This window comes from Carcharodon carcharias, chromosome 2, assembly GCF_017639515.1.
Source record: "Carcharodon carcharias isolate sCarCar2 chromosome 2, sCarCar2.pri, whole genome shotgun sequence".
NCBI lineage: Eukaryota > Metazoa > Chordata > Chondrichthyes > Lamniformes > Lamnidae > Carcharodon > Carcharodon carcharias.
This window is the reverse complement of record NC_054468.1, coordinates 114870966-114897123: the sequence shown is the minus strand read 5'-3', so window position 1 is coordinate 114897123 and position 26158 is coordinate 114870966. Positions and strand designations below refer to the sequence as shown.

Here is a 26158-nt window from a genome sequence, read left to right as displayed (position 1 = left end):
ATAAGGAAGGAAGCCAGACTTCCTTCCTTAAAGGACATTAGTGAACTGGATAGGTTCATTTCTTCTGGTTGTGCTATGACTGTACAAACAATTAATGGTTTCTATAGCTCTTTCAAGTTGCAAAAATCTACAGGGAGTGGTGCGGCAGTTGCTGCAGGACTTTTTTCAGGCTTCAAGGATTCTGCACAAACTAGTTGATTGCAGACATGAGTGCAGGCATTCCTCTTGGAACATAGCCCGATTGGGAGAATGAACAGAGGCCAGGCAAAGCAGGACATGCTCCTGGAAGAAGGAGGAGTTGGAGGGTGGGGGTGTAAGCCTTTTCAGCAGGAGGGCACACCCAGGTTGTTCAGGGAGCAACTCTCCTACTTGAATCACAGTGAGGAACTGTGTGCGAGGTTAAGATGACTGCACTTCAGTAAGGATGACCTCACTGCAATTCACCACCTGCCACAGCCATAAGTACAACCTCATAGCAAGGCGAGGGCGGCATTGCCAGCAGCGGTGAAGGTGACCACAACGATGAACTTTTATACGTCTGAATCCTTCCAGGTTGGAGCTGGATATGTTTGCAACCCCTCATGGTTTAACATCCATTGTTGCATGAAGGTGGTCAATGAGGCTCTTCGTTCATTTAGGGCTAACTACTTTCTAAATCACTCTTGCCAGAGGAAAGTAGGAGTAGTGAGCACATAGTTTTGTTGGGATTTCAGGTTTCCCCATTGTCTCTTAGGCGCCACTGGCTGCACACATATTGTTATGTGGATGCTATACTGAAAAAGAAAGGGAGACCATTCTCTCAAGGTCAATCTGGTGTCTGACCATAGACATCGAATCACAGAGGTCAATGTCTGATATCCTGGTGGTTCTCGTTCTGCAGTAGTGCACTATGCCATCTACATTTCAGCTACCACGACAAACTGAAGAATGACTACTGGGAAACAAGGGCTAACTGCTGACTATTTGAATGAACACACAGTATGAAGTTGGCATGCAGCTTGCATTTCAATCAACAGATGTGCGTCAATCACAAATTTGATGACCTATGCCCGTTTTCAGTCACCATCCAATTTAGTCTCCTTTGTGTTTTGGAGAGATTGACCCCACCAGCCATGAATAATTATTCAATGACAAAAATGCTTTCCTCAATTTGCCAAAGCAACTTCATGGTGCTGGAAAACACAAGAGGATTTGGATTCTTCATGCATGAGCTCTGCAGGCATCAAGGGGTAAAAATTCTAGGGTGCACAGGGGAATGAAACTTGAAGCCAGGGAGAGCAGACAGGAGGCCGGGTAGCCGGCAGTGGTGGCGATGGGGGCAGGTGGGGGAGAGTGGGTGAATGTGGTGGCCTGCATTTTTTGAATGTGAGGTCAGGCGAATTGCTCTGATTAACTGAAAGAACATGCTGTTTGAGTCGATCGGCCAATCATTGCGTTTACGGCCTACGTGCCTGGCATCACACTGGCACTCCTTTGGCTATTTGTAATTGGCAAAGTACAGACCGTACTCAACCAGCCTGCACTTGCAGAGCCCAAAACAAAACGTCTATTGTTAGACTGTACCATGATTGGGTAGCATTTGATGAACAATCCTGAGTGTGCTGATAGTTACACTAACAACCAATGTAAGATAATCAGTCAAGCTCGTGATGTGGCTCAGTTACCTTTGCTAGAACTGTGACATACATTCATACGGAGGTTCCTATTCTCTGCAAACATAAGGAATATGTTCAAGTCTTGCACCTTTTTTAAATCACCCGGATACAAGGGGAGCCTATAGTTCCCTGCTGCTTTCTCCATGGCAATGCCTCAACCAATTAGCATTGACTTGCCAACCAATCCATTTCCTTTACTCCAATATACTATTGTGATTGTTTGAAATTTGGCATTCTTGCATTTGTCCTGATGAGTACAAGGCAAAAACCTCTCTTTTCTGCAATGTTCAAGTTCTACACTGCTAAGTGACTGTTTCAATCAAAATAGTACACTGTATGTGGTATGAATTACACCTTTCTTAAGCCTTGAATTTTACTTTTTTTTTAAAATAGGAAGTAAGTCAATACTTATCTTTGGTCTGTTGACACATTCTATCCATGGGGCTGAATTTTGAGGGATGGTGGGGGTGAGGCAGGGACTAACTGCCCACCTGGAAGGAAAGCCAGTGCCACGCTGACCAAAACCCAACAAGGCCACCCAGCAGCAATAAACTGTTGGAGGAAGTCCAGCCCTCAAGAGTTGCTACCCAAACTGATTGGCCAGCAGCTCCAGCAGTCCCCGCAGCACCGGAACTCCGTAGTGGGCGTTGCGGGGAATGCAAGGAGGCCCTGGGAAGAACAGCAATGGATCCTGGAATAAGGCAAGTCCAGGGCTTTTAAGGCAGGAAGGGACTGGGGAGCCTGGGGGTGGCGGGTGGGTGGGGGAGCGTGGAAACCGGTGCGAAGGGGCAGCGGAGTTCAGGTTTTGAAGGCTAGATAGGGAGGAATGAAAGGGGGCGGTGTAACATCTTGTTGGGGTGCCCCCAATGGCCACAGGACATCCCCCCCAAAAGATACACTCTCCTTCCTTGCTGCGTTTTCCACAAAGTTATTTAAAAATGGCCTTCTGCACCTCGCCCGTCTGCCCACGCCAACCATTTTATGGCACGGACAGCATATTATTTGGATCAATTGGTTTGTCAACAAGCTCAAGTTCATGTTAACTATTTAAAAAAAAAATGGCAGGGGTGTGCTGCCAATTTCGGCGGCCGCCTGCCATATTACAGGGATGGGCAAGAAGGCGGTGGGCTGGACTCCCAACATATCTTATGTGCCCTCCCCCACCAAAGATGCGTCCAGCGCTGGTGGGGTGGGGGTGTAAAATACAGCCCATGGTTTATATTCTGTGACAGTATTTGAACTGTATTTCTTTTATAATATTAATTAAATTTCATATTAAATTTTGTATCATGCTCTGTCAACCCAAGATTTGTCTTGATACGTTTTAGGAGAATTTAACTAGAAAGAGCTACATATATTTAATGCATACATATCGACATTAAAACTCACTGTGAAGTTCACAGTGTTCTGCAGACCCACGACCATAATATTATTTCTGCAACAACATTTTTCGTACCAAATGTTCCCGAAACATATGTATGGCACTGTAAATCTTAAATTGAGTACTGGATAACTTATAGGGAAAAAGGCACAGAAATAATGTAGGTTCTGCCTTTTAAAAAAAAGTCATTTAATTAATGTTAAACTATGCAAAAGATTATACTGAATACATTTAAAAGACCAAGGTGCCAGATAATTTTAGTATATAGTTACATCTCCTGTGATTTGAACAGTGCTTTAATAAGCTTAGTATAGAACACTGCTGCCATAGGTAAGCACAAACCTTAATTCCGGCTGACTAACGTTAAATTTTATATTGCTAGCATCTTGTTAATAACTGTCACATGGACGTTTTACATAATATTGGGCTTTTGTTTTCTTGTGAAGATGGGTTCAGGCATAGTAATGGACTTCTTTGCCATGTTGTTTGGTCAATTATAAGAGGTGCTTAGAAAAAGGTATTTATGAGATCCGGTATCCTAGCAGCACCAAAATAAAGCACACTGAACAACAAAGGCATCAATATTCAGGATTCAAAGTGCTCCTTAACAAATAAATGCGACCTGGCTGCTCCCTCATGTAAATCCCAAGTTCACCACCGCTGATTAAAATAAGATCATACCTTAGATCAAAGACACTTTTGTTTAATTAGGCAGATAATGATACCTTTTCTTCTGTGGTGAACATTACAATTTTGCTGTGATGAATTGACCGAGAAACATCTTTTCAGTATAGGCAGAAGTTTTACTGTGGGCACAAACAGCTGGCTAGAGCCTTGCAGCACTTGTATGAAATGGTCTAATCTACGAAAACGCACCAAGCACAAATTTAAAAAGACCAAAGAAGTGCCTTCAATGGTTACTTCTAGCCAAGTTTCAAAGACAACCCACCAATAGTTTAAAGAAAAATTATTTTCCAGAAAAATTTTGTTTAAACAACTTGCTTGTCCATAGGGTTTCAGGTCAGTGGTCACTAATTGCAAAGACCCCCAATTTTGGTAAATTCACAACGACAGTCAATTAATATTCTTGTGACGATCCAAGCTATATTAACCAACACTTATTTTGTCGGCAATATTGATTTTGCTTGGAGTTTCATGCCTTTACTGATGCACTGCCAATATTATGGCAAATTTAATTTGTAGGTCAGCAGCAGAAAATGCAACCATGGGGGCTTCTGGCTGGTTGTAAAAACCCAGCAAGCTGATTAATGTTGTTCAGACAAGGGGATCTGCCACTCTTACCTGATCTGGGCTACATGTGAGCCAATCCCCACACTACAGGCCAATTTTAACTGCTGGTAGAAAGGGTGGCCATTCTATGAGGGAGGACCAGGCAGAATTTAATTGTTGGGCCTCTTTCGAATCTGACCTGCCAGCAGCTCAGTCAAATAGTGTGAAAAGAGGTAGGTGGCTGGTGGGGGAGGATGAAATGGGGCCCTCCAGAGGTTACTCGCTGACCAACACCAGAGAGCTGCCTGTAGCGAGGTAGGACTGTGATCGTAGCAATTGTTGCCATGGTTCATGGATGCTGGGGGAAGGAGCACATTGCAAACACACAATGGAAGATGTCTGAATTCCACTGGGGTCCCAAACCCAACAAAACCAACAGCCCTCAAATTGCAAATCACCAGGAAATGGAGCTGCTCTGTCTTAACTGTACCCCTGCTCCTTTCCCGCTGATCCGAGAGAGAGTTCACACAATCTCAGAATTGTGACAGTACAGGAGGAGGCTATGTGGCCTGTCATGTCTGTGCTGGCTCTCAGTAGCATTAATTTACCTAATGCCACTCCCCCGCTTTCTCCCTGTAAACTTGCACATTCTTCCTTTCCAGATAATAATCCAACTCTCTCTTAGATGCGTCGATTGAACCTGCCTCCACCACACTCTCAGGCAGTGCATTCTAGACCCTAACCACCCGCTGTGTGAAAAAGTTTCTCTCATGTGTCTACTGCTTCTTTGCTAATTACCTTAAACCTGTGCCTTCTGGTTTTAAGTCCTTCCACCTACGGGAACAATTTCTCTCTATCTACTCTGTCCAGATCCCTCGTGATTTTGAATACCTCTATCAAATCTCCTCTCAACCTTTTCTCATACAAGAAAAACAATCCCAGTGTCTCCAATCTATCTACCTAACTGAAGGTCCCTTCCTGGGACCGTTAACGTGAATCTTTTTCTGCACTCTCTCTGATGCCTTCACATCTTGTCTGAAGTGTGGTGTCCAGAACTAGACACAATACTCCAGTTCAGGCCAAACCAATGTGCTTTACAAGCTTAACGTAACTTCCTTGCCTTCATACTCTACGCTGCTATGATTGAAGCCTAGGATACTGTATGAACTGTGCTCATAGCCTGTCCTGCCACTTTCAATGACTGATGCGCATTTACATTCAGGCCCTTCAGCTCCAGCACCCTTTTAGAAATATACCCTTTATGTTATATTGTCTCTCTGTGTTCTTCCTGCCAAAATTAATCACTTCACTCTTCTCTGCATTAATTTAATCTGCCACCAATCCGCCCATTCCACCAATCTGTTTATGTCCTTTGGTAGTTCTACACTATCCTCGTCAAACTTCACAACTGTTATGCTTCCGGATATTAATGCTGGACCAGTCACATCCCAGAGCGGAACCCGGCTTGATACACACCCCAACTTTTATTTTTTTTAAGCCGTGGAGGGCAGTTCTTGAACACATTCGCAGGGGTCTGCTAGTGTGCTTTTAACAAAAGAATAAAGCATTTATTGAACAAGAAAAATGAACTGTATTACACTAGACAAAAGGTTGGAATGATTTCAATACAAACACCAGAAAATGAGTCAAATCACACACTATTCCTTCACCAAACTATACCTTTACAGATACATACAAATTCATTAAGATAACACAATTTACAATATTCATCTTATACTCTAATATTCACAGCATGTGGTACATGTAAACTAATAGGCGGAGTGTGGTAGGACGTACCTTGCTCCTAACTATGTCACAGATTCTACTAAAGTAGATTCCAAGGGTTTTTTATCAACCCCTCCAGACGTTTGTCACACTGAGTGCCAACCGGTGTCACTGAAACTCTGCCTTTCTCACGAGGGTTTCCAATCTCCATGCTCAAAGAACTAGCCTTGAAATTCTCTCCCGAACGACACTTTCATTTGGACATCTTCAACAAGGATCCACCTCCAGGGTTTCAATCTCTCCTTCCGATATTCCTTTCCCCTGGATCTCTGCATGCATTTATGTTTCGCCTTCCACGCACACTCAGACTTTCGATTGTGCCAAGCAGAACCCCATTATGCCAAAGGCCCACAGTAAAGTGTTTCGAACCTTTGGCTACCTCCTCAGATCTTCTGGCTTCTCTCAAGCCCACTTTGCTCCATGTCTGCACCCCCCAGTGCTGTTTCTTAACATGGAGCCTCTTTCTCTGCTCCTAACTTTTAACTTCACTTAACAAGATGTTTCAGATTCCTGTCCTTGTCCCTTAACTCGACTGTCTTCTTGGGACCCCTTTCTTTCCCACTCCATGGTTTGGCACCTTCTTCTTTGTTTGTCCCTGCCCCTCTTCCCTGTCCTGCTCCTTTAGGTACTCCCTTCTGAATGGTGCCCCTCTTCCAGGTCACCTGACCTTCTTTTCACGCTGTTTCACTTTCTGCCTCTTGCTTTCCTTCATAAGAATTATGAAATGTGCGCATGTGCGCAGGGCCTGTCCCCAGCCTGGAAATGAGAAGTTGCCCTAGCTGCGCATGTGCGGCCATTCTCCGGCCAGCGCAAGCACTGAAATCTCGAGGCCCACTGGGAACTGGAGTTTCCAACCTCTGAACTACGGTTCTTCCTTGGGGTTCGTCACACAATGCTTACAAGTTTAGTATCAGGTGCAAATTCTGAAATTAAAAATGCTGAAGATGCTCTGCACGTGGTTAACTCTTATTGCCATAAGAATGATAAATGACGTGCAATAACCGACTGCTGCTCTGCCAGTGTTGCCCATACCTCAGGAACAAGGCAAAAAACTGATAATTATTGTTCTGTTTCTAGGCAAAGTATGATGGTCAAAAATAGTAAGGCTGAGGAATGTAGTTATTTAAGCACAATGACCAGTGTATATATAAACGCTAACAAATAGAATGGAGTGCTTTCAAAGTTGCAAACTAACTGATATTCCAGTGCCAAGAACCTATCATATTTGTCCTAATGTTATTGTGGGATATTTTAAAGCAGGTTTGTGTTTGTTTTTATCTGTGGCTCTATGTGTGTGTGGCTGGTTTAATTGGGCTGGACACGGGTAGATGGCAAGGTTTAAATTATCAAGGAAGTAAGGTCAGCAGAGATGGTGTGAATGAAATTTGCATTTTTAGGTAAGTGGAGAAATGTTTGATTTTCAAAGGGACATGGAAGATTTTGACAACTGGCAAGATAAATAAGGCAAGGTTATTACTTTGATATTTCCCCAAAAGCGCTGACTATAATGATAACATGAACATTTTTTACATTCTGGGAAAAGTAACTTTAAAGACAAGTGGAAACAATGGGATTTACAAATCAAAAGTGATAAAATGTATTTCAAGAAGGATGGAAAGCTGTGTGAGGTGTGGCTGTGAGAGATCTGAAAGGTGACTGTGTGAAACTAGTTTGGGGAAAAGGCCTCTAGCTACACTGCAGAAGTTTGCTGTTCCAGTAACCAAAGTTGTGTTAAAAGCCTTTGGAAGTCCATTGACCAGTGGGTGATTGTGATAATATGGCTGGATGACTTTAAAAATTTGGAATCTATTTGGACTGTTGCCTGAAAGGGGGTGTGTGGTTAGGAGTCCGGTTAAGTCGGAATTGTGGGAACTGTTGTAACTGTGTAACCGTAATCTTGTGTGTGTTTAAGTTTGTTCTTCTTTTGCTAATAAATGCTTTAATTTAATCTTTAAAATCTCTAAAAGGCTGTAGTGGACTCATTACTTCTGACTTCAGTCCACAAGCCTTCTCATAATAAATACAAATTGCAAAATCTTTGTGATAGCCTGGCCAAGTTTCCCTTGTGGATTTGGTCAACCTGGCAAATATCAACTGCCATATCATAACACCAGGAACACATGCAAAAAAAAACTCGAGCTTCACACTCTAATTGGATATGTAATTTCAATGCTTTGATTAGATTATGGTCTTCCAACCATTTATTATCCATTATTTTGATTATTTCAAAGTTGTTGAGACTAAAATGACTTATTTTTATGCAGTGCACCTTAATAGCCTTGCAACTGAATAAGTTTACTTTAGAACTGCTGGTTCAAGCAAGCCCCACGGAATTACGTCTCTAACCCCTCAGCTGCAACATCTCCATCCTTACCCTTGGTTTCTTTCTCCAACAGCTAATGCAAAAGACCCACCTCTTTATACTAAGCACAAACTGTTCTCAAGCCTCTGTGCTCTATCCCCCTCCTCTTTCCTGAGCCCCTGTTTGAACCTTGGGCTGCCTGTGTGTCTGTCTGTCTATGTCTGTGTGTCTGTCTGTGTCTGTGTGTCTATGCTGTGTGGTTTGTGTGTGCGTGTATATCAGTCTTTCCCTTCCTATGCCAGGCCTGGACATTCTCCCTTCTCATTTCCCTGATGACTTCCTTTTTCATTGGTGTCTTTTTGAATGCCAGTTCCAGTGGTAATACCAGGGGCTCAAGTCCCAAGAGCACATAAACCAGCCTAAAACGTCCAGTGCTGAGGGAGTGCTGCACTCTCAGAAATACCACCTTTTGGGTGAGATATTAAATGAAGCCCTGTCTGTTAAAATAGTGTTTTTCTGCTGGAGTCCTGGTCAACATTTCTCACTATCCTCACCAACAAGATGGATTAACTGGTCATTGATCCCACCATTATTGTGCAATATTGCTGCTTGCAAATTGGTTGCTGTATTTAGCTATACAAGAACGACTACACTCAAGTAATTCATGAACGATGAGAAAGGTACTATACATATTCTTTTCTTTCATGCTGTGATGCTCATGAGAAGAAAAGGGGCTTTTGTATCCCTTGAAGCCTGGCCAACAAGAATGAAGCGTCTTGGCTTGTTACGCAGTTGGGGAGATTCTGAAGGATGGCCCCTGTGAGATTAATGAGAGGGAGGCTGAAACCGAGGGATATTGGATATGCGGCGAGGGGTTCATGCTCTAAGCTGCAGCGGGGCAGATGTCTCACGACCAAGTGCGGCTATCACTGCTCAGAATGAATTAGATGCTGCCAGCAAAGTTAGCGCTTTGGCACATGTGATTACCACTTGTGCAGGGGGGAGCTGGGAAAAAAAACTCCCACGTATGTGGGAGCTTGAGGGAAGGTTTGCAATCAGGCAGCGCAATCGAGCCCCTTGCTCTGCCAGAACATGGGAATTCCAAAATGCTCCACTCAAAAATGACTTTCCAAAACAACAACTAGCATTCAGTGACAAATACTACGTTTAGAATCATATTCCATGTGCAAATGGTTCATTGTGAAATAATCCGTACAGCAAACAGGGCACCAAATACTCAGCCCAAAGGAGGAAAAATAATTCAATCATCCAAAACAGAACTTAACATAATTCAAAGTTTCTGACTAAATAAACAGACTTAAGTTCAGGGCTTTTACTCAGAGGTTTCAGGTTTTGGACACTTCCAAACGAATTCTTTTTAAGCTGGCTGCTTTTGAGATCTGTTAGATACACTGGATATAAATGCGGTTGTTCGCAACACCTTCTCAAGGTCAATTAGGGATGGGCAATAAATGTTGGCCTAGCCAGCAATGCCCACATTGCGAGGCCTTCATTTGAGCAGGGAGCCGTCTCTGTCAGTCACAGAAACAGGAAGCCCTCGCTGCAGACAGACAGCTGGTTCAGGAATGGGGGTGGGGTCAGTGGAGGTGGTCAGAAGTCTCAGGAGAAGGTTACTGGGGAGGGGAGTGTGAAGCCTGATCATGCAGCCCCCTCACACAGTAACCTAGGTCCAGGAGAAAAGTCTGAAAGAACTTGTCTCCTGGATCTGCCAAGCTTTCACCTTGAGGAAGCCATTGGGTTTGGGGAACCAGGCCAACAGGAATTGAAGTTTTACACAGGTGATACTAGTTTCTATGTGTGCAACAGGTTTTATTCATAGTGCTTTAAAATGTCTGCCCAATGTTCACAGCTCTGGATTCCAGCAACTTCTACAGTTTGTTTACTTTCCTCTGAGTCAACATCCAGGCATAACTAATGAGGCACAGTGAGCATCAATAGTAAACAGACTCACATAATCAAACACAGAACTATTGAACAGCGCACAACCCACCTCCTTGAATGGGGCTGGTCACCTAGCATCTTTTTCAGTTAAAAATTCAGCACTTAGAATCCATATATTGAGATAAAAATTAGTGAGATCTAGGAATACACATGTTGATCAAAAGCTGCCAGCACAGATTTGTGAATGAAAAGTAACGTTTGTTTTTTTTGAGGAGGTATCTAATTGAATAGCTGAAAGAAATTGAGTAGCAATAGTAGATATGGATTTTCAGCAGACAAATGATAAAGTGTCTCAAGAGAGACTAGAAAAATTCATGTTCTGTGGTTGTCATACTTTGGGATTTTTGCCAATTTCATCATGTAAAGATCTTGGTATGAGACATTCTAAGCTCAATTTAATTCACAGTGGGTTTACTTTGCAGAGCAGTGAGTGCTGCATGATATATTAACGGCAGGGAACTCTGCTGATAAAATGGAACAATAGTCAAGGTGGGCTGTAAATAGGACATGTGACATCGCCCACTGGATTACTGGCCAGACAATGATGATGGACATCTACCCCATTAAATCAGTGTGATCCTGTTCAGTTGGGAACAGCAGGAGGTTCTACCAGGGGATCTCCTAGGTGGGGTGAGCAGATGTTGCCATCAGGTTTAACTGAACACCCTACTAGCTAATTCCTGGACACACAGGGCTGGCAGAGAGGATCAGGAGTCAGGCTATTGATTTTCTGTCCAACTAGAGAATAAGAGACTGAGAAGGACACTCTGGCTCATTTTAACTCAATCTGCTCAGGACGAAACTGAGATAATTGGATCGCCCGCTCACTTGGCACCCTGATTTTACTGGCTCAACCTTATCTCGAAATGATAGTTGTTCTGGGAGCATTTTCTTTCCAGATGTTTAAGGGACCATTTCATTTCTGTATTGCCTTGACCATGACCGGTTCAATGAATAGTTTAACCTTAAATTTTGAAGAAAAGGACAAATAGGTGAAACCAAAACTGTAGAAATTGGGGTTCAAAACTATTTCTGTCTACAGTGTACTCTTTTACCTGTGCAACTGAGACTAGACAGGATAGATTTTCACATAATGTGGTTGGATTGGTTCACCTCATGCCTGGACAGTAGCTGTTTTGATGTTATACCGCATTAACAGATGAGCATTTGTTGTTTCATGGGGCTTAATCTGTTTTCTCTGTGCGTTGGTGTACTTTCAAAAGCACAGAATAGATAGCATCTGGAGTGTATTCTAAGGCACTTCAGTGAGGTTGAGATAATGTCAAACTGCAGGGATAAATCTCAGGTGGTTCATGAACATAATCACAATTCTTATATAAGTTAGCCGCCCTAGAATACATTTCAGGGCTAGTTGTTTTTTTTATTATTATATACAGGAGCACAGAAAAATTGCAGCTGTTCCCTTTTAAAGGTGATGATTTGTATGCCTTCCAGAACTTTAAAATCTGGAGGCTCCCATTGGTACATTTCAAAAATGTGTAATAAACAACATTACATTATGATTGCCAGGTAGGTTGCAACGGCAAGATTTAATTTATGAATTGATGTGGAGAGATAGACCAATTTCTATATGTGTCACAGGTGTTAGATTTGACTAAGTTGCGGGAATAGCACTGGGCATATGGCGAATAAGGATGTCTGTTCATCTATTTGGTCTGATGCTGATCCCATGGAATTTCCTGAGGTCAACCTCATTAGACGTTTTTGGGGCGGTGGTTGCGGAGGTGGGGGATGCAGGCTCCTGGTGGTTAATCTACTTACATGAGGGAGGGCAGGGTTCCCTGGCAGAAGCGGCAATCTCACCCCTGCCCCACTGCCACCTCGAAAAAAGCTAAGGGCGGGGGGAGGATGGGTAATGATTTAAGAAGCCAAACCCACCACCTGTACCAACATCTATTATGCACAGGCACCTCCAAGCGTCCGGTGTTGCCAATGACAATGGCGGACAATGCAATGGTTGCCTTCGCTCATTATTACAGACTTATTGAGGTACATTAGCCCATATTTGGGGAGGCACATCTGTAGCGGCCACTACTGCTACTCCTGGCTAAAAATCTCAGAAAGCAACAGCAGCAGCAACCAAGAGGGAGATGGTGCCGACAGCTGCCCGTAGGCATTTTTCCATCTTGCCCACCCCAACATTGGAATAAGGCTGTGCAACCTTGGTACTTACCTATCGTGAATAAGCTTCAGATGCTGACTTTGTTGCTCCTGCATACTGATGAGCAATTTCTTCAACAAATCACACTGTTGGCTCAAGTGAAAATCCCTTAGCTCCTGTTCTTCTGCACAATGTACATTTATCATTTCCGACCACTCCTTGGTCTGCTGAGTAACGATTTCTTTTACCTGTCGAAAGAAAGAATGTCACAGATCACATACCACTGGAATGCAAATACACGTGCAGTTGGATTTTTTGGAAGGTTGTAGTTAATATAGGCTCGTGAACTCAAATCACACAATTTTGTCCAGATGTTGGAGATATTCATTCCAGAATCACTTTTGGTGGGTTTTAAATGGGCTGGAATGCTGTCTTGTATTTAGTTTTCAATCAGCAAAGTTTCTGGTGCAGACTGACATCCGTTTGGGTAGCACAGTGTTATGGAAGTAAGAAATTGCATACAAGAAAAATAAAGTATAGTATAAACTACGATGTTAATGCCGAATGTTATCAGGGTTCCTGAAAACCTCTGGAAAGCCACTTACACTGTTTATTGAGGGTGCTACTAGTCCCCAGAAAAGTGGAAAAGCCCCGGCAGGATTTCAAGGCTACTATATTTAATGGATTGGAAATCAGAAGTGTGGCAAATCAGGTGTACGTTGGGAATCTTCCAATTTTCAGGCAACATGTGGCTCCTGTAAGATGGTCTCACCACCCTATAAGGTTCGGAACCCGTACTCTACAGTACAGCTAAAAATATGAAACACTGCTCAAACATAAAAAACACTGAATTAATGGGAACAATTTATGTGGTAGGTCTACAGCTCAAAGTACAAAACATCAGGTCAATAAGTGTTGGTGCAGCAATCAATTCATGGAGTACATAAATTTTAAAAAGCAGCTGCATTGCCTTACAAACCCTGACCTTCTCTAGTCTTACCAATCTCCGAGAGCTCTGCATTCCTCCAATTCTAGAAACGTATGCATCACACATTTCTTTTATCGCACCATTCTGCCATCTGGGCCCTAGGCTCTGAAATTTCCTCATTAAACCTCTCAGTTTCTTCACCTCCCTCTCTTCCTTTAAGAATCTCCTTCAAACCTATCGCTTTAATCGAACTTTAGGCCAACTGTCCCAACATCTCCTTTCTTGGCCCACTGTCGTGAAGGGTCTTGCGAGGATTTACTATGTTAAAAGGAGCTACATAAATGAAAGTTGTTGGTGAGCACTAAGATCAAACATTTCTTAAGCAACTGCATTTACCAAATTTAAGCAGTGAAACCTCTGACAGAGGAATCCAGTGCTGACCATTTCAACACTGTCACAGAATGTTTCATGTATTGACCTGGAGCTGCAGTGAAGATTACTAGACCGACAAATTGGCGCTGAGTAGTAGTATAGCAAGATAGCCTCCACAGCGTTTAAACCGAGTTAAGTGAGCCCAGCTTTAGGATCATGCATATGCAGCAAATCCAGGTAGTTTGAAGAACATTACAGCAATACTGGAGAATTTAGGGAAGGAGTGGAAATCTGGACATGATAAAGTGTCAATTCATCAAAAAAATTTTTTTGGTGCTTTCAGACTGAAAAATCAAAACTCCACTGTACATACATGACTAAATACAGATGCTAATTCAAACGTTTGAAACCATTTAAGTTTTGTCACCTCTGGAGATACTTAAGAATTTTCATCAAAAACCTCAACATTTAGCATGCAATGCATATAACCTGGTGAGATTGAACCGTTCCTTAACAATAACTAGGCATTCCATGGTGGAGAGGGGCGATTGTGACCCTGTGTCTCTCCCACTCAAACTGAGTGGGCTGACTAACCATAGTTATATTAATAGCAGTCAAAGAGGAGACTACTCAACACTGGTTCAATCTCTAGTTGGAGCAGGGTGGCTGCGGGAACAAAACCAGAGAGAACCTTACTCCCTCCCCCTTAAAAATAAACCACCAAATAAAGGAACTTGCATTTATATAGTGCCTTAGCATGCTTTGTGGAAACTTCCTGTGGCGCTTATGTAGAATGAATTAACTTTTGCAATAATTATTATTCTGTGGATAAACAGTATGCATATTCTTAAAATTTGTATGGCAGAATAAGCAAGGTACAAAAAGCAATAGTTTGTGCATGTGATTTGAAAATCAATCCATATCTCCCTTTACCAGCAGTTATACACATGGACAAAAAAAAATAGTTTTCACCATGATGGAAATAGACTTTATTTTATAGTTTTGTGATTTCCCAATCCTCTTTTGAATCAGAGCCATCTACTGATGTGAATAGCTAAAATTTATTCAAGCTTCTGGAGTTTCAGTGCACACTTTTCAGAAAACTATCAGCAGGATTATCGATGCAAAACATTCCATGTTTGAAATATGGAGTCTAAGATCAGTCAATGCATTTAAAATACATTCCCCTCACAGCAGTTCTCAACATCAGTGCTCCAATGTCCATGAAACACACTTCGTGCTAGATTACCAATCTCAATTGTCCCCTGTAGAGATATCAAGTGGAGGCTAGTGTTTGCGAATTGCTGTTTTACGATATGAACATCTTAGTATGAAATTCCTTTGTCTGGTAATTTAACGCAAAGTGACCTAAAGTGGACAGGCAACACCTGGAGTAACTGACAAAAGAATGTCGCACAAGTGCATTAAGCTATGAGGTTCTTCAATTATATGAGGAGTTTCACCTTCAGGTAAGAAACAAATGGTAAAATGAAAAAGATGTTCTTAGTTATCAACAACCACAAGGAACGTTCAGCTAACTTTAAAGGAATTGAGTAATACTGAAAGACCTTTTGTTGAAACTTTTCATCTTGCACCCACCAGGACAATTGCAAAAATACCAATATCAGGTGAAACAACTACTTTATGCTGTATGAGAGGAGAGTGCTGACTGGTTGGCAAGTGGACTTATTGCAACGGAGAATGCACCAGTTAATGGTGACTGAAATTTAAACCAGGCAGCTTGAATCTGATCAGTCAAGGCATTGTCCCAAGGAATAAGCTAGAGAATGGCTGTCATTTATTTTGTTTAGCTGAAACAGGCACGACGTGTGTACATGTTTTCTCCATCTGCAAAGATCAGGGCCTTGTGTATTAATATATGTCCACCTGCCAGCCAATCAGCACACACCTCTCATGCAGTATAAAGTTGCTGCTTCCCCTGACATTGGTATTCTTGCGACTGTCCTAATGAGTGCAAGATGAAAAGCTTTAACAAAATGTCTTTTTCTGCAATACTCAGGTTCTGTATTGCCAAATGACTATTTTTAAAGGAATTATGATTGCACCTTCTCCGCCTTGTGTATACATGAGTTTGTGTTAGGAATGCAATTTCAGTTGGTTATCATTTTCTCTTGTACATTCCAAAACTGGCATTCATCAGTATACTTACTGATTTTGAGATCATTTGAACTAACATTCTGGTGAATGAATTTTAGACTGTCACTACTTTCTAAGAGATTTTGTTTTTTTTTAATACCGCACAAAACCTTTGCATGGAAATCTAATAGTCAACTTGTAGAGAGAATCCTTGTGGCAGCAGTGTTTACAAAATATTAACTCTGCTTATTTGGGCATTCATAGATGTCATAGGGGAAGCTTTCAATATACAGATTGCACACCAATAAGTTCCAGATGTAAATCCTTACTAAACACAAATTTTTGCTTGGTTGTACAGAACTTGAGTATTGCTGAGAAAAGAGACATGCCGTCAAAGCTTTTTGTCTTGCACTCATCAGGACAGATGCAAGAATGCCAAATGTCAAAGGGTATAGCAACTTATACTGCTTGAGAAACTTCTCAGGTGCATTCTCCATGGCAATGCCTCGACCAGAGTCAACTTTTAAACCAATCAGCACCCTTTTCTTATGCAGTTTAAAGTTGCTGATTCCACTGACATTGGTATTCTTGTGATTGTCCTGATGAGTGCAAGACGAAAAGCTTTGACAGCATGCCTCTTCTTCCAGCAAAGCATAAATTATTTTCTGACTTAATGCTGGCAATCCAATTCTATGCAAATTCAGTCCTAATCCACATTGCTCGTCATTTTACTACATCAGAAAAGAGAGAATTTCACTGTACAGAGTAGTTTAAAATGCAACACTGCAATACCTTTAGTTTGTGGTCTGAAGACAGTGCCTCTATTTTGACTTCTGTTTCTTTCTTCAAGTCAATACAATTATTTTCTCTGAAAAATAAGGAAAATTGTGCGAACATTAACAATTTTACTATCCTACTGCTCCCAGTTACTAATAGACTGGCTTATCTCGGGTGAGTGAACACCAGAGCAGGTTAAGAAAAGTACCAACTTATTTATGGTCATTTATTGCACTCAAATAAAAGGAGGTTCTTGACATTAACAGTTTTGTATCATGAATCTTTAGATCATATCCCAACTGTTTGCCACCAAGAATAAGATACTTAAGAGTTCTGGGGAGATTCTGTGCTCATTAGAAATGTGCCAAGACTGTGCACTTGTGACACTCTAACACATTACTAATGAACTTATAGTACATTTGAATAGTATTGTGGTTCTAGCTCTTCAGATCACCTGTGAATGTGTTGATTCACAGGTGAGAGCAGTTATGAAAAGGCTGCTGTTTGCATTCTTAAAGCTGACTAGTAACCAACTAGTTTAAGGCCTGTGTGCTTGTTAATATGGACACAGCCACCTGATCAGTCCGGCACATTATAGAGTCAACTAATGTCTCATGAAGATTGAAGACTTCAGGCTGAATTTTCATCTGGGTGTGGTGGTTTTGGCGCACAAATGACCACACTTTGAATTTTTGAAGGAAATTCCATTTTCTTCCACATCCCAGACCCCATGCAGTTTTCCTCTGGCCTTTTTGCAGGTCAGGAATGCTGAGAGCACAGCCTGAGGTCAGGTTCCCCATTTTAAATGGCATATGAAAGTTAGGTTTCCCCACGCACACCATCTGCGGGGTTTTGAAAGCCTACTAAAAGCATGTCCAGTTTCAGAGTTCACGAAGAAAATGGAAGGCCTGTTCAGGAGTCACAGACATCCTGAAAGGTAAATGTACAATATTTTTGCACCTTCGAATGTCACTATTAGGCGATGTATTATAATGTAGATGTGTTTTTAATGTTGTGCTTCATCATAGGGATCTCTCTTGCAGAGGTAAGTTGACCCTTACACTGGTCCGCATTGTGCAATTGTTCACATGCATTTTAGTACTTTTCCAATGGAGACAGTGCCATAATGCATTAGCAATGTAAAAAAAATCCTCTGCTGTCATATTTTTGTGTTCTGATTTAACTGGACTGGAAGATCTGGCTGTTTTTTTTTAAACCCTGCTTTTGAAGGTAGGAAAAAATGGTCTGCACCTGCTCTCTCTCCATCGCTTGACAGGCACTCCACTTTGAAATGGAAATGCATATCTGTTTTGTCGGTGGAGGTGGAAGATTTTGTCACAATAGCTGCTCCATTATGAATGCTTGGCTGGGTTTCAGAAACTTCAGCTCAGCAGGTGGTCTTATTGATCCAAGAGTGTTAAAACTTTTATGAGCCTATAATAAGATTATGCCTTTGATGTAGCTTCTTGTTTGTTTACAAATCTAACAGGCACTTAAAGGACGACAACTTTTTTCCCTTAGGTTCTTTGGTCCAGTATCAATGATTGTGCCTTTGTATTCAGGATGTTATTAGATTGTTAGAGATCTAATGGTCTCTCAATGATAGTAAAATAATTCCTATTGCTATTGCATGGCTCCTGAGAACTGTACATGGTGCACACTGTGGGAGTGGCTATGGAAGATAGATTGAGGACATAGAGGTAGCCTGGGGACTGTGAGGGTGCCTGAGAAAATGTGAGGGGGCATGACATGTGAAATATGGGATGGCTTGGGAAGTGTGAGGGGCATAGAGGTGGCATGGGAGAATGTAACGGGGCATGGATGTCACGAGGGAATGTGAGATGGCATGAGCGGGTGAGGGATTTAAGGTTTAGGAGGCCTCTAAATGATGTTGGGAGCTGGGATGCTACGCCGGAGTACCTAGGCGGGCCTTCTAATCCTGTCCATTTCCGCACCTACACTTCGCACGACCTCCATCACAGCTCACAAAATGCACTGCGGACCCTGACCCCATGTGAAAAGATGAAAATATCTTATGAAGCCACACATGGCTTGGCTTTGCATTTTGCGAGCTTCAAAAGTGTGCAGGTCAGGCTTTCTCCAAGCCCAGACGAAAATTTGGCCCTTCCTCTCAGACTATGAAATCTGATGGCATCAGGTCAAACATGGACAAAGAAACCTTCTGCTGATTACCACGTACCCCACCCCACTTCAGCTGATGAATCAGTACTCCTCCATGTTCAACAGCACTTGGGGGAAGCACTCATGGTGACAAGGGTACAGAATATACTCTGGGTGGGGGACTTCAATGTCCATGACCAAGAGTGGCTCAGTAGCACCACCACAGACCAAGCTGGCTGAGTCCTAAAGGACACAACTGCTAGACTGGGTCTGCAGCAGGTGGTGAGGAACCAACAGGAGAGAAAAACATACTTGACCTCATCCTCATCAGCCTACCTGCACAGATGCATCTGTCCATGACAGTATCGGTAGGAATGATCACCATACAGTCCCTGTGGAGATGAAGTCCCGTCTTCAGGGTACCCTCCGTTGAGTTGTGTGGCGCAACCACCGTGCTAAATTGGATAGATTTTGAACAGATCTAGCAATTCAAGACTGGGCATCCATGAGGCACTGTGGGGCATCAGCAGCAGTAACATTGTACTTGACCACAATCTGTAACCTCATGGCCTGACATAACCCCAGTCTACCATTACCACCAAGCCAGGGGATCAACCCTGGTTCAAAGAAGAGTGCAGGAGGGCTTGTCAGAAGCAGCACCAGGCATACCTAAAAATGAAGTGTCAACCTGATGAAGCTACAACACAAAACTACTTGTGTGCCAAATGGCATAAGCAGCAAGTGATAGAACTAAGCGATTCCACTACCAACGGATCAGATCTAAATTCTACAGTCCTATCACATCCAGTTGTGAATGGTTGTGGACAATTAAACAATTCACTGGAGGAGCAGGCTTCCCAAATATCCCCATCCTCAATGATGGAAGAACCCAGCACATCAGTGCAAACAATAAGGCTGAAGCATTCGCAACAATCTTCAGCCAGAAGCACCAAGTGGATGATCCATCTTGGCCTCCTCCAGAGGTCCCCAGCATCACAGATGCCAGTCTTCAGCCAATTTGATTCACTCCATTGGTATTAAGAAACAGCTGGAGGCACTGGGATACTGCAAAAGCTATGGGTCCTGAAAACATTCAGGCAATAGTATTAAAGGCTTGTGCTCCAGAACTTGCCACTCCCCTAGCCAAACTGTTTCAGTACAGCTACAACACTGGCATCTACCCGGCAATGTGAAAAATTGCCCATTTATGTCCTGTACACAAAAAACAGGACAAACCCAACCCAGCCAATGACTGTCCCATCAGGCTACTCTCGGTGATCAATAAAGTGATGGAAGGGGTCATCAACCTGCTCACTGACACTCAGTTTGGGTTTCGCCAGGGTCACTCAGCTTCTGATTTTATTACAGTCTTGGTTCAAACGTGGACAAAATAGCTGAACTCCCGAGGTGAGGTGACTGCTCTTGACTTCAAGACAGTATTTGACCAAGTATGGTGTCAAGAAGCCCCAGCAAAACTGGAGTCAATGGGAATCGGGGGAAAACTCTCAGCAAGTTGGAGTCATACCTAACACAAAAGAAGATGGTTGTGGTTGTTGGAGGTCAATCATCTCAGTTCCAGGACATCTATGCAGGAGTTCCTCATGATAGTGTCCTAGGCCCAATCATCTTCAGCTACTTCATCAATGACTTTCCTTCCATCATAAGGTCAGAAGTGGGAATGTTCACAGATGATTGCACAATGTTCAGCACCATTCGCGTCTCCTCAGAAACTGAAGCAGTCTCTATTCAAATGCAGCAAGACCTGGACAATAACCAAGCTTGGACTGGAAAGTGGCAATTAACATTGGTGCCCCACAAGTGCCAGGCAATGACCATTTCTAACAAGAGAGAATCTAACCATCACCCCTTGACATTCAGTCAGGAGTGTGATGGAATACTCCCCATTTGCCTGGATTCAGTGCAGCTCCAACAACACTCAAGAAGCTCGACACCATGCAGGACAAAGCAGCCGCTTGATTGGCACCCCATCCACAAACATTCATTCCCTCCACCACCGATGAACAGTGGCTGCAGTGTACTATCTATAAGATGCACTGCAGAAACTCACCAAGGCTGCTTAGACAGCACCTTCCAAACCCACAACCACTGCCATCTAGAAGGACAAAGGCAGCAGATACATGAGAACATCACCAACTTGAAGTTCCCCTCCAAGCCATCCTGACTTGGAACTATACCACCATTCCTTCACTGTACTGGGTCAAAACCCTGGAACTCTTTCCCTAACAGTACTGTGGGTGTATCTGCACCACAGGGACTGCAGCGTTTCAAGAAGGACACTCGCCACCGCCTTCTCGAAAGCAATTAGGAATGGGCAATAAATGTAGCCTATCCAGTGACGCCCACATCCCATGAATGAATTTAAAAAATGGATAAACTTCAATGATGGGATACACTTATCCTCATAGATAAAAACACATCCTCATAGACAAAGTGAATTTTATTTCCAAACCTAATTATATATTACTAATGAGATGGTAGGAATTTGATGTTTATGAGTGTGTGACACAGATAGAAAGATCTGGGTCAGCAATCAGTCTGATCAAATTGACATTGAGAAAAATGGGACTTGAGCTCCCAAATCTACATTTTTTTATCATTAAGCATTTAAAACCATCAAACTATTAAAGAGCAGAAACCAGAAACTCTGCTGGCATGGAGTAGCAGAGAAAGAGGTACACATCTTATAGCTGACGTGTTACAAATGGATATAAGTTTACTACCTACTTTCTTGGGGCTGTCAAGTGATTGGGAAAATCAATCCTGTTTTAGTCGCATATTTAATGGATAAAACAAACGTGTCCATCTCTTTCCAGTTTGTTTTATCACTGATGATACGATAGTCCAAAAAACAACCAGCATAAAACCCCTGCCTTCCTATTTCTGGGTTCCAACTAATTTTTGAACATAGTTAAATGTATGACACTTATATGCTGGATGCCGCAGATACACTGATAAGTCGGACGCCTTTCTTCCAAGACATCCCAAAGTGCTTCACAGTTAATGAAGTAGCTTTGAAGTCCAGTCACTGTTCTAATATAGGCCAACATGGCAGCCAATTTGCAATCAGCAGGATTTCCACAAACAGCAATGGAAATAAACGACAAGAGAATCTGGTTTGAGGTGTCGGTTGAGAAACTAATGTTGGCGCCTGGAAACAGAAATTGGTCCGCACCTGTTTTCAAGCCTAAACTTGGTGATGCATAAGCAGCAGGTACCTGAAAAGGGAGGCCAAAGGACAGCAGAAATTGGTCCTCGTCTTAACAATCCAGGTGAGCTCCTGACAGCTGCCCAGTGTGCACAGCAGGTCGCCCTTCTCCAAGATTGAATTGTGTCAGCAATCACCAGAACGATGGAGTCCTGTTTCCACCCCGGCTCCATAGAAAGATTTTTTAAAAATCTAACTGTAGCTGTTTTGTGTTTAAGCAGTGCTTCACCAGTGGCTTCTCAGTGACAGCCTTTATTAAATTGAACTTAAGATGTCTGCTCCCAGTGAGCTGCCTCATGGTAAAGGTCACATGACTATGGCAAGATAGCTAAGGAATATAGAACTGATTGCATTTCAAACCCAAACATCCCCCTTTTCATAAAAAACAAAGGATAAAAACAAACATCCCCTTTTCTTAATGAAAATAAATATTTGCATGCACATCACATTTGACTGTGAGTTACCCAAGTTAACCACTACACGCCCTCTGCTCTCATGCATTAACAACTGTTTGTTCTGCCAGTCAGGTCTCTGCAACTGATTGCACATATACTCTTTAAATTGTGCTGGTCTCTTAATGGTGTGCATGCATGTTGACATTGGCTATTCATCTGGATAATGTTCCCTCTCCAGGGACTGTTGGTTCCGTGGCACTTGTTACCGAGGCAACTGTTGTTTTTCCATTATGGACCTCTGGGATCGATAGTAGTCCTGTACTCAGTACAGCTGGTGAGATTCCTTCTTTCTGACCGGCTGACTGCTGTGAAGGAACGGCTTCGCGCTGTGAAGGAGCAGTTCTGCTAGCTGTGTGTATATGCCTGCAGTTGCACCGGCATATTTGATCTTTCACTTCCACAGCGTACGATCGGGGTGACAATTTCTCTATGCACGTCTTAAGTTTTTACATTGGCTGTCTCCTGCTGAGGGTGTTGAAGGTTTGTACCTGACTGGCTCTTCAATGCTCAGCTCTGGTAATGATTTGGCAACCTTGTCAAAATTAAATCTGGCTTTCTGTTGTTTCAACTTCATTTTTTCACTTGTGCCCGTTACTACTTGCAGTAGCTTTTTTGCTATTGGAAGAGTAGTTTGGGTGCAGCATGACATTAGTGTTTGGATTGGACTACTTTCCATGCCTTCAGTTGGTGTGTTTCTCCACTCGAGGGTTGCCTAACAGACACCCGTGCGAGATTTGTTCGATTTCTTGACGAACCCTTTGGTGATTTTCACTGCTGCTCAGCCTTTCCATTTGACTGGGGATAGTGCAAAGATGATGTGCAGTGCTGAAATTCCCAATCCTTTCTGAATTGGCTGAACTCTTCACTCGCGAACCAAGGGCCATTGTCACTTATCACAATGTCTGGAATGCTGTAATGGCTGAATTGTGCTTTCAGGCATTCCATTATTTCTCCTGTAATCATTGAAGTCAGCTGGTCTAATGCCCAGTAGTCTACAGTGACAAGGTAATCAGTTCCTGCTAGAATGAAGAGATCTACTCCCAGTTTCATCCATGGTCTGTCTGGGGATGTCATGAGTCATCAATGGCACTCTAGCTTGTTTCGCTTGGTATTCGTTACAAGCACTGCACTGGCCGACGTGGTCTTTAATTTCATTCCTCGTGTTTGGCCAGTAGGGCACTTCTCTTGCTTTTCTCAGAGTCGATTCAATTCCTTAATGGCACAAATGCGCTTCAGCATCTCTCCTCTCATCTCCTTAGGGACGATGACTCTATTTCCTTTGTACAGCATGCTATCTTGAGCTGTCAGTTCACCTTGGTATACCCAATATGCTCTTGTGACCACAGGTGTGTCCTTGAAGCTCTCAGGTCCTCCTTTCATCACTACTTCTTGTAGCACTTGTAAAGTTGCATCTTGTTGGATAGTTCGCTTGATTTGAGCAAGGTGCTTGTCTGTCAAGTTCAATGTCTCTGCCGCGTTGATGACTTCCAAAGTGTGTCTAGCTGCTGCTTCACATTGAATCCAGAAGGTTTTGCATTCTGCTGTAGCAACCTCAACTTTCTTCATGGGGAGCACTGCTCTTGACAGCATGGCTGTGATGTTCATATGTTTCCTATGCTTATATGTCACTTCCATATGATACCTTTGTAAATGAAGTTACATTTTTGTAGGCGCTTTAGAGCAGGTGGTAACAGTTTGAGAAAGATGCTTTGTAATGGCTCGTGGTTGGACTCCCGTGTTACTTTGCCTCTCCCAAACAAATGCTCATAAGCAAAAACAATAGCCAGGCAATCTTTCCCAATCTGTGTGCAGCATTGTTGCGTTTGTGTCAGTGCCCTGGATGCAAATGTGACCGGTTGACTCTGCTGCTTTAGGGTTGCTCCCAGACCCGTCTCGCTGGAGTCACACTGCAAGGTGACTTCATCATTGACATCATAGTCCTTCAGCAAGGCATTGTCATCATTAGGGCCAGGATTTCCCCTGCAGCGATTTGGGGGCGGGGCCTGGTCACTGAGGGGAAAATGACACGAGATGACGTCAGGAGGAATCCCCGACGTCATCCCGGTCCAGTTAAACTTTTAGGAAGGCGGGCGGACAGCGAAATCAGCTGTCCATCCGCCGACCTGTCAATGGCCAATTGAGGCAATTGACAGGCTAGTTAAAGTAATTAAAGACCTGCCCGTCCAACCTTAAGGCTGGCGGGCAGGCCAGGAGCCCCAGCGGGCTTCTGGTAAAAATATGAAACCTCATCCACTGGTGGGATGAAGTTTCATGTCCGTATTGTAAAAAATTAATAAAGTGTATGTGTTCTTTATTAACATGTCCCATCTCGTGTGACGTTGTCATATGAGGGGGACATATTAATAACTTTTTATTGTTTCTATTTTTAATGTTTTTGACACTGTCAGTATTCTCCTTGAGACAGGACTTTGCCTCAGGGAGCAGTGCGCTCTTTTGCGCGCATGAGTGGAAGAGCGCACTTTGACAGATGGGGATTCTCTCCCCCCCACTGCCCAGGAAGCACATAGCGCTTCCCATCGGGGATACCGCTGGGTGGGCCTTAATTGGCCTGCCCACTTAAAATGGTGGCGGGGCCCGTTTCAATGGCGGGGGTCAGCTGTCCGCCCGCCGCCGAGCCGGTGGGGCCCACCCGCCATCCGAGGGCAAAATTCTGCCCTAGATGTTTGATTTTAGTGAACGCCACCTCTCATTCTGTTCCCCAATACCACTGCACCTCTTTGGCAGTGAGCTTGTGTAATGGTTCACACTCTCACGACAAATCAGGCAAAACCTTGTTAAATAGTTCATGAATCCAACAAGTCGATGCACTGATTTCAAGTCTGTTGGTCACTGCATCTCTGCTACAGCCCTCACCTTGCCAAAATCCTGGTGAATACCTTTTGCTGTCAGTATATGACCTATGTACTTGACTTCAGGCGTCTTCAGTTGCAACATTTTCTTGTTCAGCTTCAGGTTCATCTGGTGAGCTCTCTCTAGCAGTTAAATTCTGATCATGGTCAGCTATGGTTTCTTCCATTGTCTCCCCACATCCATAGACTAGTAGATCATCCACTATGGCTTCCAGTCCAGGAAGATCATTGACATCTCATGCTGTCTGTGTTGATACTCTTCTGGAGCCGTGGAAATGCCATTTGGCATGCACAACCTTGTGTATCTCCTGAATGACGTCCAGAATGTAGTTAGAAATCTACTGCTTTCATCCAGCTTCAGTTGCCAATAACCATCCTTATATCTAGAGTCGTAAAGATTTTTATCTTGGTAAGCTGCGGCAAAATTCCTTTGATGGCTGGCATAGGGCATTGAGATCTCTTCAGCGCTTTATTTCGAGCCTTTGGGTCTAAGCATACTCACAGCTTTCCAGGTTGTTTCACTGCTACCATGCTACTAATCTAGTATGTAGGAGTTGTCACTTTTTTGATTGCTCCCCTCTTTTCCAGCTCTCCTATCTTGTCCTTTAGGCTTGACTTGAGGGCAGCTGGAACGCTTCTTGGCAGATGCTGAATTGGTCCTACACTCTCATCTAGATGGTATTCTCCTGGTAGACGTCTCAACTCTGTAAAGATATCTTTGTGCTCCTCTCGGATCTGTTCTGCTGTCAATGGTTTTGTGTGCTGTGACATGTCACAAACCTCTGTTGGCACATTCAGGGTTACCAGTCCAAGCGTTAGACTGGCTTTAGTTGAAATGAGTGGACGTTGTGTCTCATTTATGATCTGAAACTCTA

General features: G+C 43.1%; 1 protein-coding gene across 9 annotated transcripts in view; it reads right to left on the bottom strand.

The window, feature by feature from the left end:
* The window catches only part of LOC121292423 (1-phosphatidylinositol 4,5-bisphosphate phosphodiesterase beta-4), a 451886-nt gene that overhangs the window by 35919 nt on the left and 389809 nt on the right, over window positions 1-26158 (bottom strand). For all 9 annotated transcript variants that reach the window (XM_041214297.1, XM_041214373.1, XM_041214305.1 and 6 more), the window contains 2 exons: window positions 16627-16702; window positions 12510-12685 (listed from right to left, as the gene is read on the bottom strand). In XM_041214297.1, the coding sequence (XP_041070231.1) occupies window positions 12510-12685; window positions 16627-16702 (252 nt within the window). The remainder of the gene's footprint in view (window positions 1-12509; window positions 12686-16626; window positions 16703-26158) is intronic.